At 44.8% G+C, this 15,312-nt stretch overlaps 1 protein-coding gene across 4 annotated transcripts in view; it reads right to left on the reverse strand.

Annotated features, from left to right (window-relative positions):
- Positions 1-1,644: 1,644 nt before the first annotated feature.
- The window catches only part of PARK7 (Parkinsonism associated deglycase), a 42,266-nt gene continuing 28,598 nt past the window's right edge, over positions 1,645-15,312 (reverse strand). For all 4 annotated transcript variants that reach the window (XM_006117966.4, XM_075906437.2, XM_025182063.3 and 1 more), the window contains exons 2-7: positions 14,245-14,419; positions 8,512-8,613; positions 6,950-7,009; positions 5,532-5,601; positions 3,769-3,855; positions 1,645-2,167 (exon numbers count right to left, since the gene is read on the reverse strand). In XM_006117966.4, the coding sequence (XP_006118028.1) occupies positions 2,007-2,167; positions 3,769-3,855; positions 5,532-5,601; positions 6,950-7,009; positions 8,512-8,613; positions 14,245-14,334 (570 nt within the window). In that variant the 5' untranslated portion in view covers positions 14,335-14,419 and the 3' untranslated portion in view covers positions 1,645-2,006. The remainder of the gene's footprint in view (positions 2,168-3,768; positions 3,856-5,531; positions 5,602-6,949; positions 7,010-8,511; positions 8,614-14,244; positions 14,420-15,312) is intronic.

A 15,312-nucleotide genomic window follows, 5' to 3' on the forward strand; every position in this document is an offset into this window, starting at 1 on the left:
TGACAGTATCTGTCGACAAAGCTTCTGTCGACAAAACCCTGTAGTCTAGACGTACCCTGTGTGTTTGAGAAAATGACAGACACCCAGTGTGAGAGTGACAGAGATTTGCATTGCCAAGCTCCCTCCCTCGCCTTCTCTCGGTGTGGAAATAGGTAAAGGAGTGGGGGGAGGAGGGACACCCTGACATCAGCACCCCCCTTCTTTCTCCCACACCCTGCACAGCAAGTAGGAGGCTCACACGGGGGGTAGCTCCAAGGCAGAGGACAGGAGCATGTCAGTGGGTGGAGGGGCAACTGAAGTGACAGCACTTGATAGGTCCCTGGCCAACCCAGTCAGGATCCCAGAGGCTCCTAAATCTACCAGTAGATTCTGATCTACTGGTTGGTGACCACGGGTCTAGTGTGCTGTATAGATTGGTGTCACGTCCATTGCCTGATTAGCATGTGGGGGTGGTGTGTAGTGGTGAAGATTAGATACGTTAGTCAGGATCAAAGCCTCATTAAGAAGCTCTCAGCATTCCCTGGTAAGCTGGTAGGTTCAGCATCCCCTCCCCAAACAAACAGATCACACATCTGTATATTTCTGTGAGGCAGGAAGCACACCACACTACAGACAACAAATTATCCGGGAAGATTCTGGTTACCTGCTTCTGTTCGCTACTCTCCAAACCTCACCTCTCCACCCATGCTGCGAGCAGGCTGTGTATTGTCAAACTAAGACCTTGTCCATACTAACCCCCAGAAATCTAATCTGCATGACTGCATCTATGCTAACAGTGTACCTGAGTCAGTGGTGTGTTGTGTGCAGTAAGGTCGGCAGGAGCTGCTCTTCTGTCAACTCTGCCTACTTTTCTGATCCTCATGGGGAATCAGAACAGATGGAAAAGTGCTCTGACATAGATTTCATCTTTTCTAAGCAGATGTGATAAATTGACAGCTGGTAGATCAATCGCTGCTGTGTCAAATCCTGGCATACCAGAGACAAGCTCCAAAATAATGGCAGATGTTCACTTGGGACTAGAATGGCAGCAAGCAGAGATTTTTGACATAAGTTGGACCAAATCTTTCCATCAGGGGTGCAAGGTCTGAGTATTAAGCCACCTCTCCCCTTATTTTTAGTCCTTTATTAGTAAATATGAATGTATCAGTTGTCACTATACATGGAGCATTATTACAAATTGATCTACAAGAACTTTTTCTGAATTATAAAAAATCAAATTAAGTCTCAAGCCAAATGCAAACAGCAGCCCAAACAAGCCACTATCTGAAAGAAAGAATTGTGGAATGCCGTGAAAGTGAAATGTTTCTGATTTTTGGCAGGCACCTGCAGTGTTATACACATTACAAAAAGAAAAAAGAAAAAAAAAGAAAAAAGAAAGGTTACAGTTGGCAGGGGGCTTGATTTAACTGTGACTTCCTTATTTATTAAATATATTGTTAACGATATAAACAGTTTTATTGTGCAAGTATCCCACATGGGTATCAACAATTCAATCTGGCATTTATTAGGATGTCACAAGAAACTGCCCACATTTTTAGATTTAAATGGTTATAGACATTAAGATCACAACAACATTACTCCCCAAACTGGTAAAAGAAATTCTGGCACCGTTTCACAACTGCAAGACACAAAACAAGCAGCAAGTCACTTTTTAAGCAGAGTTCCTTTTATTTTAGCAAGCAAACAAGTTTTGTTCATGTGATTCTGAAACTATTAAAGGATATCACTGTTGTTTATGTTGTTTTAGTGCACCAGTTTCATTAGCTAAGCAGGTACATTTAAGTAAATTTCTCTTAAGAACAAAAACCATTAGCCTGTAAATTATTCCAGTTCCTAATGTAAATGTTAAGTGCTGGTCAGTTCAATGTGATACTACTGGAGTTTACTTCACAATTAGATTTTATGCAGCCCATAGCTTTTTTCTTACTCTTCAGAAGGGAAACAAGAACCTTTCCATTTCAGTTTGTGTTCTTCTCCCTCTCCTCCCCTTCAGCAAACTTTCTGAACTAATCTTTCAATAGAAGAGGAGCCTTCACTTGATCAGCCACCTCCTTCCCCATCAGTATTTCAACAATAGCCAGGCCAAACTCAAAGCTGGTGCCAGGGCCACGGCTGGTGAGAAAGTTCCCGTCCCTTTCCACACGGCTGTCAGAGTACATGTAATGGTCTTGAAGGGGAAAGCAGACCAGAGAAAAAACATCAGGTAGATTCCAGTAATGATATGGCAAATTTTTCCAGACCTGCCACGCTACTTAGTACTGTTAGCCAAGTATTCAAAAATCATGAGTCGGATCCCCCCAAATCATAAGATTTTAAAAAGTTTCATTGTGTTATAACTTTTAGCTTTCAAACTTTTAAAGCTTTGCTTGGTTATCACGAGTCCTAGGATTTTTTTAAAATAAAAGTGACGAGTCTCTCCTACTCACATGCTTGTAGTAAGTGAATTAAGAAAAAACCCACAATAAAAGTCTCAAGCCCCTTTTCTTCTTCCCCAAGAGCTAGCAGCACTTGTACTGTTTGATAACACAATATGTGTTAGGGATGTAAAAAGGGTTTGAAGAGTTAACTGGTTAAACGACTAAAATGTTAAATGTTTAACCAGTTAAACTGCCTGCCCAGCCTGGGCTGAGGGGCGGGGAGGTGTCCTGCCAGCCTGCCTGGGCAAAGCTGAACCAGCAGGGGTAGCGGCTGGCCAGAGCGAGAGTCACACTGGGACATTTCTGCACAGCCAGGGCCAGAGTTGGGCCAGAGCCATGCAGGCAGGATCTCACCAGCAGAAGCAGGAGTAGCCTTCCCTGCCACCTCCCTCCCTGCCCCAGTGGCAGGCTGGACTCAGCAAGGGCTGTGAAACCGGTTACCCGGTAAGCCTAATGCTCACTGGGCAACCTGTTAAATGGTTAACCTTTTACACCCCTAATACGTGCTTCATTAATTAATGCCTGTTGCTTGCAAACCTAACACCTTCTCATGAAAGCTCTGAGGACACCGAGAGCCAGGACTGGGGGCTGTGAAAAAACTTCATGGGACTGCGGGAAACGTGGTCCCACCCATGATAAATAGGCATTGGGCTAATTCAAATCGTGCCAGATTATGGGTGTTGCTGGATCAGAGAGGTTCAACCTGTAGTATGTATCAGCGGTATAGGGCCACATACAAATTTTCAATAAGGAAAATAAAACAGAAAGACTATTCCAGGGACACAAAGCCCAACAAGTTTATTCGTACCCCACTTCAACATATGCCCTGCTAACAAAGCCCATCAGTGCTGAGGATTTAGTGTACCTCTTAATTCTCAGGGAATTTTTAGAAACCACTGAATGTCTCTATAAACTTGCTAGATTACCTAGCTCCCTCTGGGAGGGAGTGGTAGAGACCCTTCCCACCTGAATATCTCCTTCCCCCAAGTCCAGCTAGTGGCAAGGAACTGCAATGAGAAATGGGCATGACATGCCTTCCCCAAATCACAGCACTTTATGTCATGAGAAAAAGATCACCCTTTGACAGCTGGGGTTTCTGGAAGGCAAGAAGGGCACCATTTGAGTTTGCTTGGTTGCTGGGTTTTTTAGGTAAGAATTCAGAAAGGAGAAAGCTGGCAGGCATCAAACAGGAGAGGAAAATGCTCCTAGAACTGTTTTGTCAAGGTTCCCCTCACCTTTCTTTCTGGCCAGCATGGAGGACACGAGCCTGTGAATCCCTTTCCTCCACAGTATTCAGGGCAGAGACATGAAAATGTAACACTTCCATTTGCCCGTAAATGTTTATACCTACCTCCATTCATCATTTTATCTTTGGCCAAAGGGTGTGTTGTAACTTTCCTCCCAAACCCTATCCCATGGGCCAGCAAGGCAGTAGGACCTGCAAGTAAAACAAAGTGAACCTGTCACTAGTGTCAAGTCCATTGGAGACAAGTACTTTTCAACAAATGTTCAAAGACAGACTCACAATGCCAGCATGGATGCACACAGTCAAGGCCCACCTAACTACAAAGGAGTAAATAAAATGTCCCAACAGAGACAAGTAAATGGTGTTCAAACAAAATCAATGCTCCATTGGGGAGAACGCACATTAAAAACCAGATTGTTATTTAGCTCTAAATCTTGGAATACATGTGACTGTTTTAAAAATTAAATGATCTCTGTACTTGACTCCCATCCTCAACAAATCATTCCTACTGTTCCAGTATCTGCTTAAATTGGAGAAAAGAGGTAGAATATCTTATGGAACACTAAATAGGTACAGTGTTATCAATGCAAAAGATGGATTAATTACAAATATTCTGGGGAAAACCTCACAGCTGAGAGTTGTGTGTGCCAAGTACCCAGGGAAGAACATTCACTTGGGTATCAACCCAAATTATGAACTAGCAGCTATAGCTTTTTTTTAATCTGTAATAAAACAGAGGAGAGAACACTTCCCATTTGATCTGAATTGAGGAAGGAATGTGGCAGAAAGTTAGATAAGTACTCTGGAAAAAACCATTATGGGAATTCCAAAAAGTTAAAATTTGCCTAATTTACTAGTTTCTGTTTATTGTTCAAGTTTGACTCATTCAGAGGCCAGTTCCAGGAAAGAAACAACTTTTGTGTTATTCAATTATCAATTTGTTTTGCAAATAGCTATAATTAAAGTCAATGACTCTCTTCAAGTGAACATCCATTATTATGAACAGTGTCCTTTTATGGATGGTTGAAAGCTCACATTGATTGTCGCAAAACTACCGTCCCTCAAGTGGCAGGAGGAAATTCAAAACTCTGCAGGTGCCTGGGCTAAGCCATGAGATAAATCTTCTCAAAGCAAATGAAATGACATTTGGTACTCCCACAGCACTCCAAAGAACAAAGATGTTCCAGAAATCAAAGTTAGAGGCCTTCCGAGCCCACATATGACTAGACTAAATAAACACATATCAATGGGCAGAAGGAAATCACTGATCAAAGGCTGCTCCCAACAACCATTTCAATAAGAGTCCAGCTGGGAGAGCTGGCACTTGCTTATATTGCTTTCTAGACACTTCAAACACTTTATGAAGCAATGAGTAATATATAGGCCCATAAGCAGCCACACGAGGCCACAATAATTCTCTTCATCACTGCCATCTGGATGAGGAATGGGGAACCTGTAATCTTCCATTTTGGAAGAAAATTTGTAAACGTAAGGGCAACTGAGGGCCAAATTATTTATACTGCTGGTGTACCGGCAGCACATACCCCCTGGCAGAGAGGCTGCTAGCATAAGCACATACTTTACAGAACACCTAAGCATATTGCATTTCACAGCTGCTAACCCCACGCCCACAACTTTGACAAGGAAGAAGCATCAGGAGTGTTGGCAAGTTATAATTAAGTTTCACGGTTTTACAGAACCTCTCATGTTAAATCACAGCTCCTCTCCCACTCTAGATTGCATTTTACTCTTGCTACGGAGCTATAGGAACACATTAGTATTGAAAGAGTTTGGAAAGGAGGCACCTGCCCAAACCGTTCTTTAAAGCAGCCAAGTAGGTTACAATACAAGACATCTCATTACTGCACCTGCACAAATAGCAGCAATCAGGCCTTTTCTGGTCTCCTGGTCCACCAAAATGTCTTTCACAGCAGGAGACTGCACAAAGAAATAGTATTATATTAATTAATTTCCTCCCCTCCCCCCAAAAAAAATCATGCTTCACTCTCCATAATAAATTCAAAAAATAAAGAATTATACAGAGAAAGCAGAGCAGGAATTTTTGTTTTAATGTTAAGAAACGAGACAGGAAATAGTCAAAGTGGAAAATTCAAAACCATTAAAGGGAACACAATCTCAGACCACATGTAACTGAATTTTTGCCATAGAAAGTAGCTGAAGCCAAGAACTCAACACGATTAAAAAAAAGAGAGACTGGATATTAGGAACATTCAGAGTTAACAACAGAAGTAATTTTGAAGTTATACTGAACTTCATGTATCAGGGCTTAATCCAGTTAACTAAGAGAGATGACAAGAACAGTTTTCTGGGCTAAATTATTCCACATTTGCTTAATGAGGGCTTTTTTATAACTTCCAGTAAAGCAGTTGCTACTTACTGGACATTGCTAGACAGGATACCAGACTAGATGACCCTTACACTGGATCTAATGATAGTGGTTCTCAAACTTTTTGGCCCACAGCCCACCCTGCTCAATGCAAACTCTTCCATGGACCACCAGTCCATGATGATAAAAGACGATGCAGGATGGGGCTGAGGGTACAGGTTCCCAGCAGAAGGAGGAGCACGCTTGGAGGGGGGGAGGGAAGGGATAAGGAGAGTCAGGAGATAGGGTGAAGGAGCAGGCTGAAGGGGGGTGAGGTGATGAGGAGAGTCCAGCCAGGAGGTTGGGTGCACAAGCAGGCTGGGGTGGCTGACTGGGATTCTGCCCAATGGGAGCAGTGGGGAAAGCCTCCAGGTGACTGGTTTCCTGCGCTGCCATTTCCCCAGCTGGGGGAGAGGGGAGCAGCAGCACGGAATCGTAGAACCCTAGGGCTGTGGAGCTGCTTCCGCCTTCCCCCGTGAGCTGGATCCCTCCTGCAGTAGGAAGCCAACCTCACAATGGGGGAGAGGGATGGGTGGGGCTGGAGTGCCCGCAAAGGCAGTAGAGCCCTGAACTCATGGCCTGTGTGCAAGATGGTCACAGACACTAGACCACAGTTTGAGAGTCACTGCAATATGGCGATTTCTAAGCTGTTGTGGCATCAAAATACTTTATATCTGGTTCATTAATCATTTATACCCTCATGCTACAAACAAAACACTTTCCCACTTTTACACTGGATAACTAGTTAAAACTGCAACTGCACAGCTTACAGCACGTTGCTGGGCTGTTTTATTTCGTTTCTGATGTTGGATTGAATTTGCTGCAGACACAGGAGAACATAAGCAACACTTAAAGACATAGAGACAGGTCTTGAATTATCTACAAATGTCATGATTTTACCTCTGACAAATTTTGAGCTCCTAGGTTTCCACCTGGCAGGACCACAACATCATAAGGCCCCTAAACAAACAAAGAAATACTTATTCAGCAGACTGACAGACAAGGTACATGTAAGTTCACTGAAGGAGCATTTGTTGTTAGGATGTTCAAACACACTAAAATGAAAAGCAGAGGAATGCCTCAGGAAGGCTCTTTACTCAAGAGGAAGTCTGATGAGTGCTCAAAATATTTCACTTTGGCTATGTCTAGGCTACAGGGTTTTTTTCAAAAAAAGTGTCCTTTTTTGAAAAAACTTCACAGGAGTCTAGATTGCTGCCGTGTTTTCGAAATTAAATCAAAACAACACAGCTTTTTCTCCCAACAGCGGTAAACCTCATTTTACGAGGAAGAACGCCATTTTTCGAAGGAGCTCTTTCGAAAAAAAGGCGTTCTTGACTGCAAACAGGGCTTTATCGAAAGGGAGCATCCAGATTGTATCATACCTGTCAGCACATTACAGAACTGTCAGTCACATGCCTTCATCCAACCTAGGGATGTAAAGGGTTAACTAAGTAACAAGTTAGCATTGGCCTTATTGGCATGCTTACCCAGAAACCGTTTAACTGGTGGACCTGGGCCAGTGGGGGACTGCTTCAGGGTTAACTGGTTAACTTTCGAAAAAAGTTGTGGCTGTGTAGATGATCTCTTTCGAAAGAATCATGTAGTCTAGACGTACCCTTACTGGAGCTGCTAGAAACATTGATTTTGGTTTCCATATACCAGGCCAAGACCTGCTGGAGAAAGCTGTTTTGAGGCAAACTTTGCCTCCACAATAAGTCTCTTTGGATTAGGGATGTAAACTCCCAGTTAAAAAGTTAACCAGTTAACCCTGAAGCAGTCCCCCACTGGCCCAGGTCCACCAGTTAAACGGTTTCTGGGTAAGCATGCCAATAAGGCCAATGCTAACTTGTTACTTAGTTAACCCTTTACATCCCTAGGTTGGATGAAGGCATGTGACTGACAGTTCTGTAATGTGCTGACAGGTATGATACAGCAAGCTCCCTAAGCAGCCCTACCTTCTCCATTTCTTTGAAGGGATGCAAGAGTTTATCAATTAACTGGTTAAATATGAGCTTATTGGTTAACCTAACCTGTTAAATTCCCAGCCACCCCTGGGAGCCCGCGAGGCCAGCAGCCACCAGAACTTTTAACCATGGAACTAATTGAATTTCATTCGGTTACATAGTTAGAGATTTTTTAAAGTTTTTACAATCCTACTTCCTTCCTGAACAGAAACTCTCTGTTGTTCCAAATTATGTTATTTTGTCAGAGAGCCTGGGTAACATGTACACTAAAGTTGGAGTTAAACATTTTACAAAGTCAAACACCTGGACTTAAAAATTGTGCAAAACTAAGATACTGTTGCAAGAAAACACTAAAGGGAAGAGAATTAAAATTCTCTCTCTCTGGGTTTGTGCAATGTTGCTGCAATCACTCAAACTGGACATTACTAATAACCTTCCTAGTCCCCTGTGAACTAAAGAAGGGCCCGTAAAGCATTATGCAAAGTCAGAACGACAAACCTCTTTTCTGGCATCTTCTAGACTGGCATCAGGACAAATGAAGACATCTCGGCTACACTGCACTGGATCTCTTCCTGTTAAACCTGCAACAGTCACCTTGATCTGACAAAAATCAGAGGAAAATGCACTGCTTTTGGGGAGTGCAGATGACAATTCCAAAGAAATACACAGAGCTATAATTTGTGCAAAAGATAATTTAAACCAAGAAATAGTAGAAACCGAAAAGAATCAGACTAAAACCAAAAGTTTCCCACCTCAAAAGTAAAATTAAATGAGAGGTACCTGCAGTAAGATTAGTTATTTGAATCTGGAACATCTAACAGATGTATCATGTAATCCAGCATTATGCAAATTTCTAGTTTAAATACGGTCCAATTAAGTGGGCCTGCTAAATGATCCATTATCTGTCTGGCCCTGGTTCACAGGACATTCACTAAAGCTATTTATTCAGCTCCAGACTCCTTACTCTCATAGTTCCATAGATGTGCACAGCACTTGATAGGTATAAAATAAGGAAAAGTCTGTGCCCCAAGAAGCACCAGCACAAGGGAGTGAACAAAGTAACAGGACTAAAAAGAAGGAGCGAGATAGCATTTTATTCTGTCTGTTTAATGTGCAGAAATGTGGGGTTCTAGTAATTTAAATTCTCATTTTGCAGGGTTTTTTTAATCTTACGTATCACACTTGCACCGGATGAAACAAGGATTATTGCCTATATTTGCAGGTGTACAGGTGCTAAATGGGGAGAACTCTAGGGGTGATGGATGACAGATTGCTGACAGCCAAGCTTCAAGAAGAGATTTGAGCAAGATAGTCAAGGCCATCAACCAGATGTGCAGAAAGAGGTGTAGTTTTCCATGTATTTGGAGGGGAGAATAGACACTTAATCACAGCTAGGTTCACAACATAAATGTTTCAGAGGGGAGCCATGTTAGTCTGTAACTGACATTTAAAAAAAAAAAAAAAAGAATGGTCCTGCAGCACCTTAGAGACTAACAAAAAATGTTGCTTTTAGCATCATGAGCTTTTGTGGGTACAACCTACTTCTTTGGATGAAACAGTTTCTCACTTACCACCCTTAGAGTTCTCCCTATTTAGCACCTGTGTACCTCCTAGTATAGGCAATAATCCTAGTTTCATCAGGTGCAAGTGTGATATGCAAGGTTTGAAAAACACAAAGTGAGAATTTAAATGATTAGAACCCCACATTTCTGAACATTAAACAGCCAAAATAAAATGCCACCTTACTCCTTCATAAGTGAACGTGTTTATTCTGTTTGGAATATTCATTTTAATGTCGATAAAAGCAAATGTCTACATCTAGGAACAAAGAAGGCCATACTCCACCCTGGGAAGCCGTGACTCTGAAAAATATTTGGGGACTGTGATGAACAATCCCATCCAGTGCAATGCTGTGGTTAAAAGGCTAAGGCAATCTTTTGATTCATAAATGGGGAATCTTGAGCCAGAGTAGAGAGATTACTTTACAAGGGCGCAGTTCAAGAGGGCGGGGAGGGAGCAGCCATGCGCACTGGGACATTGCTTGCTTTTCTTCCCATTCCCCCAATGATAAGGGAGCAAGGGGAAAATACTTGGATTCCATGATTTACACCTCTGCCCCCTCCCTTCACCAGCCAGGAGTGAGGGGCATGCACAGACTCCAAGTACTTTCCCCTTGCTCCCTTACTGTCAAGGAAATAGGAAGAAAAGCAAGCCATGTCCCGGTGCGCATGGCTACTGCCCCCCTCCTCTCTCGAAACTCCGCCCTTGTTATTTTAACTGTATCTAGCACTGGTGTGACCTTGGCTGGAATACTGTCTCCAGTTCTGGTGTCTACAATTCAAAAAGGAAGTTGACACACTGGAGAGGGTTCAGAATAACTCACAAGAATGAGGAAAGGACTAGAAAACCTGCCTTCTAGAGATAAAAGGATTGAGCTACTTGAATCTATCTTAACAAAGAGAAGCTTAAGGTGTGACTTGACTGCAATCTGTAAGTACCATGACAAAGCCCCTACGAAAACTTGGTGGCTTCTGCGGTTCCTGATGGATTTGCTTGCCTCGGAGGCTCACAGCAGCCCATAGTTTTAGACACCACGCCCAGGACTTTAATTTGCTGTTTGTTGAGCTCTTTCATCATTAGTGTAGTACAGTGTTTCCCAATTGGTGCTGCGGGGAACCCTGCGGTTCCGCAAAGCATAATGAAGGGTTCCGCGAGGAGCCAGCACTTCCCCACCCCCTCTGAAAGAGAGAGAGCCGGCTAGCCAACAGAGGCACGGGCGGCGAGTTGTATGGGCTTGTGGTATCCATGCTCCACCAACATTTGGAGCTGGAGCAGGCCCCGACCCCTCCCCCCCCGGCCCCAGAGCGTCTCTCCCCTGGCTCTGGCCCCGGGCCGTCGTGCGCAACCTTTACTGAGCTCCCCCTGCCGGCTGCTGCTGCCCTGCGCGGCATGCTCAAACCAGTGGGCGGGGAGACGCCTGGGCGTGACGTAACGTCACAGCCTGGGATTTTAAAACTGCTGGGTGCTGCGCTGCGCCGCGCAGCTGAGTTGTGGGTTCCAAGTCTGGGGACGGAGCACAGACTCCAGCCCCACAAAGTGGGAGGCAGAAGGAAGGGGAAGGGCTGGGAGAGGAAGGGGCTTGTGCAGACGAGGTGTACCAGTAGTTCGAATTAGAGATCCTAATTCGAACTACCTACTCCGTGCCACGTGTAGCCGCAGACACGGAGTTCAGACTAAGGGACATTTAAAAATGGCGGCGCCCGGGAAGATGCAAATGAAGCCTGGGATATTTAAATCCCAGGCTTCATTTGCAACTTCAAATGCCTACATTAGCCTCCCTAGTTCGAACTAGGGGGCTAGTGTAGACATACCCAAGGGGAGGGAGGGGCAGGGAATCGGTGCTTGGCTCAGCAATTTTGTGGGGCTCGGGGGAGGTGCAGGGAACCAGGACTCAGTTGTGCTATGGGGGAGGCATGCAGGGAACCAGTGTGGGGCTCAGCTGGGCTGTGAGGGGCTGCAGGGAACTAGTGCTGCACTCCCTTGGATTGTGGGGGATGGTTTTGGGGGAAATGCAGGGAACCAGCAGGAGTGGGCAGCTCAGTTGGGTTGCAGGGGATAGAGGTGCAAAGAAGCCTAGTGGGGACGGGGGAAGACCAGGAGCCCTGAAATGACCTCCCCTGGTCCAAAAATCCCTCATCTGGGACCAATCAGGTCCAGAGAGTGCCAGATCAGGGAGATCCAACTCCTACCCAAGTCCTCTCCTTGCACCCTCCCTCGTAGCCAGACACCCTACCCTCAATCTGCTCCTGCTCCCTCCCCCTGGCCAGACACCCTAAATCCAGCCTGCTTCTGCACCTTACCTACTACCCAGACCTTGCTCCCTTCTGTCCCCCACCTCCTTCCCAGATCCTGCACCCCATCTCTATCCCGCTCCTTGGCAGCCCTGCCATCCACCCTAGCACCTAGCACCACCCTGGCCCTGGCCCCAGCACCCTGCCTCATACCCCAGGACTCAGCACCACGCTGGCCCTGGCCCCAGCACCCTGCCATCCATGCTAGCACCCAGCACCACCCTGTTCCTTGTCTCAGCACCCTGCTAGTCACCCTAGTGCCAAGCAGGACCATGTCCCTGACCCCAGCACCACGCCCCAGCACCCCGCCACTTGAGCCAGCATTCTTCCACCCAGCAGCACCCTCTCCCCAGCCCCCACTTTCACTCTGTCCCCTGCCCCCACCAGCACATTTGGGACCACATTAGTGGGGCTTGGGGGTTTTTGGAGGGTTGTTGGATTTTTTTTTGGCATCTTACTTGTGTGGCCCCAACTGACTTTTCTGTGGGTCAGTGGCCCTTGAATCAAAACAGGTTCCTCACCCCTCTCATAAATAAAGACAATGCTAAAACCTTTTGAGTTTGACATAATATTTTATTTAAAAATGAAGCCTGGCCAACAAGCCCCCAATTGGGGCCAAACCCCCATCTCACTGCAGCATCATAACACTCCTGCACCACCTGACCCCAAATCTGAGTCTATCATACACTAGAACCCCGTCCTGAGCCTCTTACATCCCCAAACTCCTGCACCCCCACATCCTCAGTCTTCTGCAACAACACTCCTGCATCATCCACACATCACAAATCTGTGTCCAGAGCCCATCATACTCACAGCCTCCTTGCCCTGAGTCCCTCACATCTCCAGCCCAAACTCCTGCACCCTCACATCCACAAGCCCATGATTGCTCAGCACCCCAACCTGTCACCTGAGCCCAACACTCCTGAGCCAGGAGCCCCTTCCCCGAGCCAACATCTCCTTCCTCCGCATCCAAATTCCCTCCCAGAGCTTGTACTTTTCACCCCTTCCCACACCCAAATCCCTCATTCCTACCCCTCACCTCCTGTCTCAACCCAGTGAGAGTGTATAAGGCCTGGGGATAGTAAGTGATAGAGAGGAGGGGAACAGAGCAGATGAGGCCTCAAGGAAGGTGGGTGGGGAGTTTTGGGGAAGGAATGTGATTTTCATGCATTGGTGGGTCCCTCTTCCCTGCCCCCCCCCTTTTTTTTTGCTTGACAAACCTAGGAATTCCTTGAAATTCTGAAAAGCTGAAATGGGTTCCTCAGCCAAATAAAATTGGGAAACACTGGTGTAGTAAATTGAGGATCAGGAACATGGAGTCAGCAGGCCTGAATAGAGGCCTGTAACATGAAAGCAGCAACAGGCCTAGAATCTAGTGAGCAAGACTTTGGCTCAGGAACACAGGAGCCAGGAAAGAGGCCCTACTGATAACTGTGTCATTGTGTAAGTTAGGTGGAGCATGGAAAGACACAGGGAAGCACCAAGTACAGACTGTAAGCCAAAAGGGAGTAATGGAACATCTTAAGGAATGTCCTGGTACAAGGACTCACTAGGAGTTAGGCACATACCAACTTAGGTTCAGGACCAGTTCAGAACTGACAGGATGACGAACAGAAGGTAAGCCCCCCTTGCACAAGGTAAGAGGTGGTAACTAGGCAACAAAGGGTAGCAATCTGGTACGTAAAGAAGTGATGTAAGTTGTTTGTACCTATCTATAAAAGGACACTGCAAAGGGTGCTCACCGGCTGACCTTGAGGCGCCTGAACGGCAGGTGTCATTGCCTAAACTTACAGAATGCACAGTGGCTTAACGCTGACTGACCGCTGTTAATATCTGTTATATGGCAATAGGACTGCCTGGTGTTGGTACCTTGTCAACGCAGGCCATAATGCACATTGGTGTAACATTGTAGGATCTCTGTTACCAACTGTTAGAGCTTCGCATTTGACAATAAACCTGCTTGATTGATTTCAAACCTTGCCTGCATCTGTCGTTTCCGGGGGCTTTCAGAGATCTCCTGTGTTGCCTCAAGTGTACGGGGTCTAACATTAGATAAAGGGAGTACTGATTGTTATGCACGCAGCCGAAAGTTTATCATCACTGATGGAGTAGAGGTCGTATCAGGAGTGCGCCAGGACGACCCAGGCCAGACGACGCTGACACTGACAGTATGAAGGTACTGAAGTACAATACCGAAGTACAACAATTAGTACTTGTGCATGAGTATGTGTCTTTCATGCCCCAAATAAAAGGGCCCAGCTCCATTTTCATCTGGGAGGCCAATGAACAATACAATCTCCCCATCACTGAATCAAGCTGGTGAGAATACCTTTGGTTTCAACAAACGATCATAAAAAGTTCTAGTGATTTGCATACTTACTCCTGCCCTTCTCATTATGTCAGTGGGGATAACCGTTTCCATCTCCTCTGCTCCCTTAGCCAGAATCACTAAAGCTCTTTTAGAGGCCATGTTTTAACAGCTTTAAGATGCACTTCCGAATTTTAGTGGGCTGCACCGCAACACTCAAGCATCCAGAATCCACACAGCAAACAATCTGCTCAAGGAGAAAAAAAAAAGAGACTGTTAGAGGGTGAATCCCCTAGACTTCATCATGTGATGGTGATTAAGGCTTTATTTCTACCATGCAGCATCTTAGGAAGTTTATTTTGTTTCTCACAGATTATTTATATTAAATCTTCTTAAAAGGCATTTTTGTGTCTTATTCAAATTATCTTGCACAATAGCAAAATGCATCACAGAACAATACTTTTTTGAACTTCTGTACCATGTTTAATCTAAAGGATCTCAAAACAGTTTATAAATTTTAATGAAGTTTCACAATTCTGTGAATTATACAGCCACTGTTTTACTCCGAGAAATGAAGGCTCAGAAGAATTAAAAAACCTGCCTAATGGGATACAGTACATCAGTCGAAAACTGGGTAGAGAAGCCTAGCCTAATTAAGAACGTTACACATGAACACTTGCAAATATCTATTGTGTGAGGTGAACATGAGATTTTCTTTCAAAGTGCACACCCACAGAGATGGGAAAAGAAGGCTGACTCACATCTGAGGTCACGTTTCCAATTACAACTCTTATTAAGCTGGGTTTAACTAGATATTAAAACCACACTTGGTATTTAGTTTCTGGATAGCATGCTGCAGGAGGAGTTTCCTGTGATTTGTAATGATTCTTCACATATCTGATTAATATATTTCCTGGAATTGCCCAATCTCTGTGGGAGAGGGGAAACTGCCCTGTAGTGACTGAACAGAAGTAAGGGATTTGGTTTTTTTTATTAGAGTTATGCTCCTAAAATCAATATTTAAGACTAAATGGACAGCCAGATTTTCAACAGAATCTAAATGAAGAATATTGGTGGAACTGATCTTGTGACTAAAGCATACATTTACTATGTAGTTTATGTGCTGGAGTGATAAATCTT

This window comes from Pelodiscus sinensis, chromosome 24 (genome assembly GCF_052426305.1).
Source record: "Pelodiscus sinensis isolate ZL-2025 chromosome 24, ASM5242630v1, whole genome shotgun sequence".
NCBI lineage: Eukaryota > Metazoa > Chordata > Testudines > Trionychidae > Pelodiscus > Pelodiscus sinensis.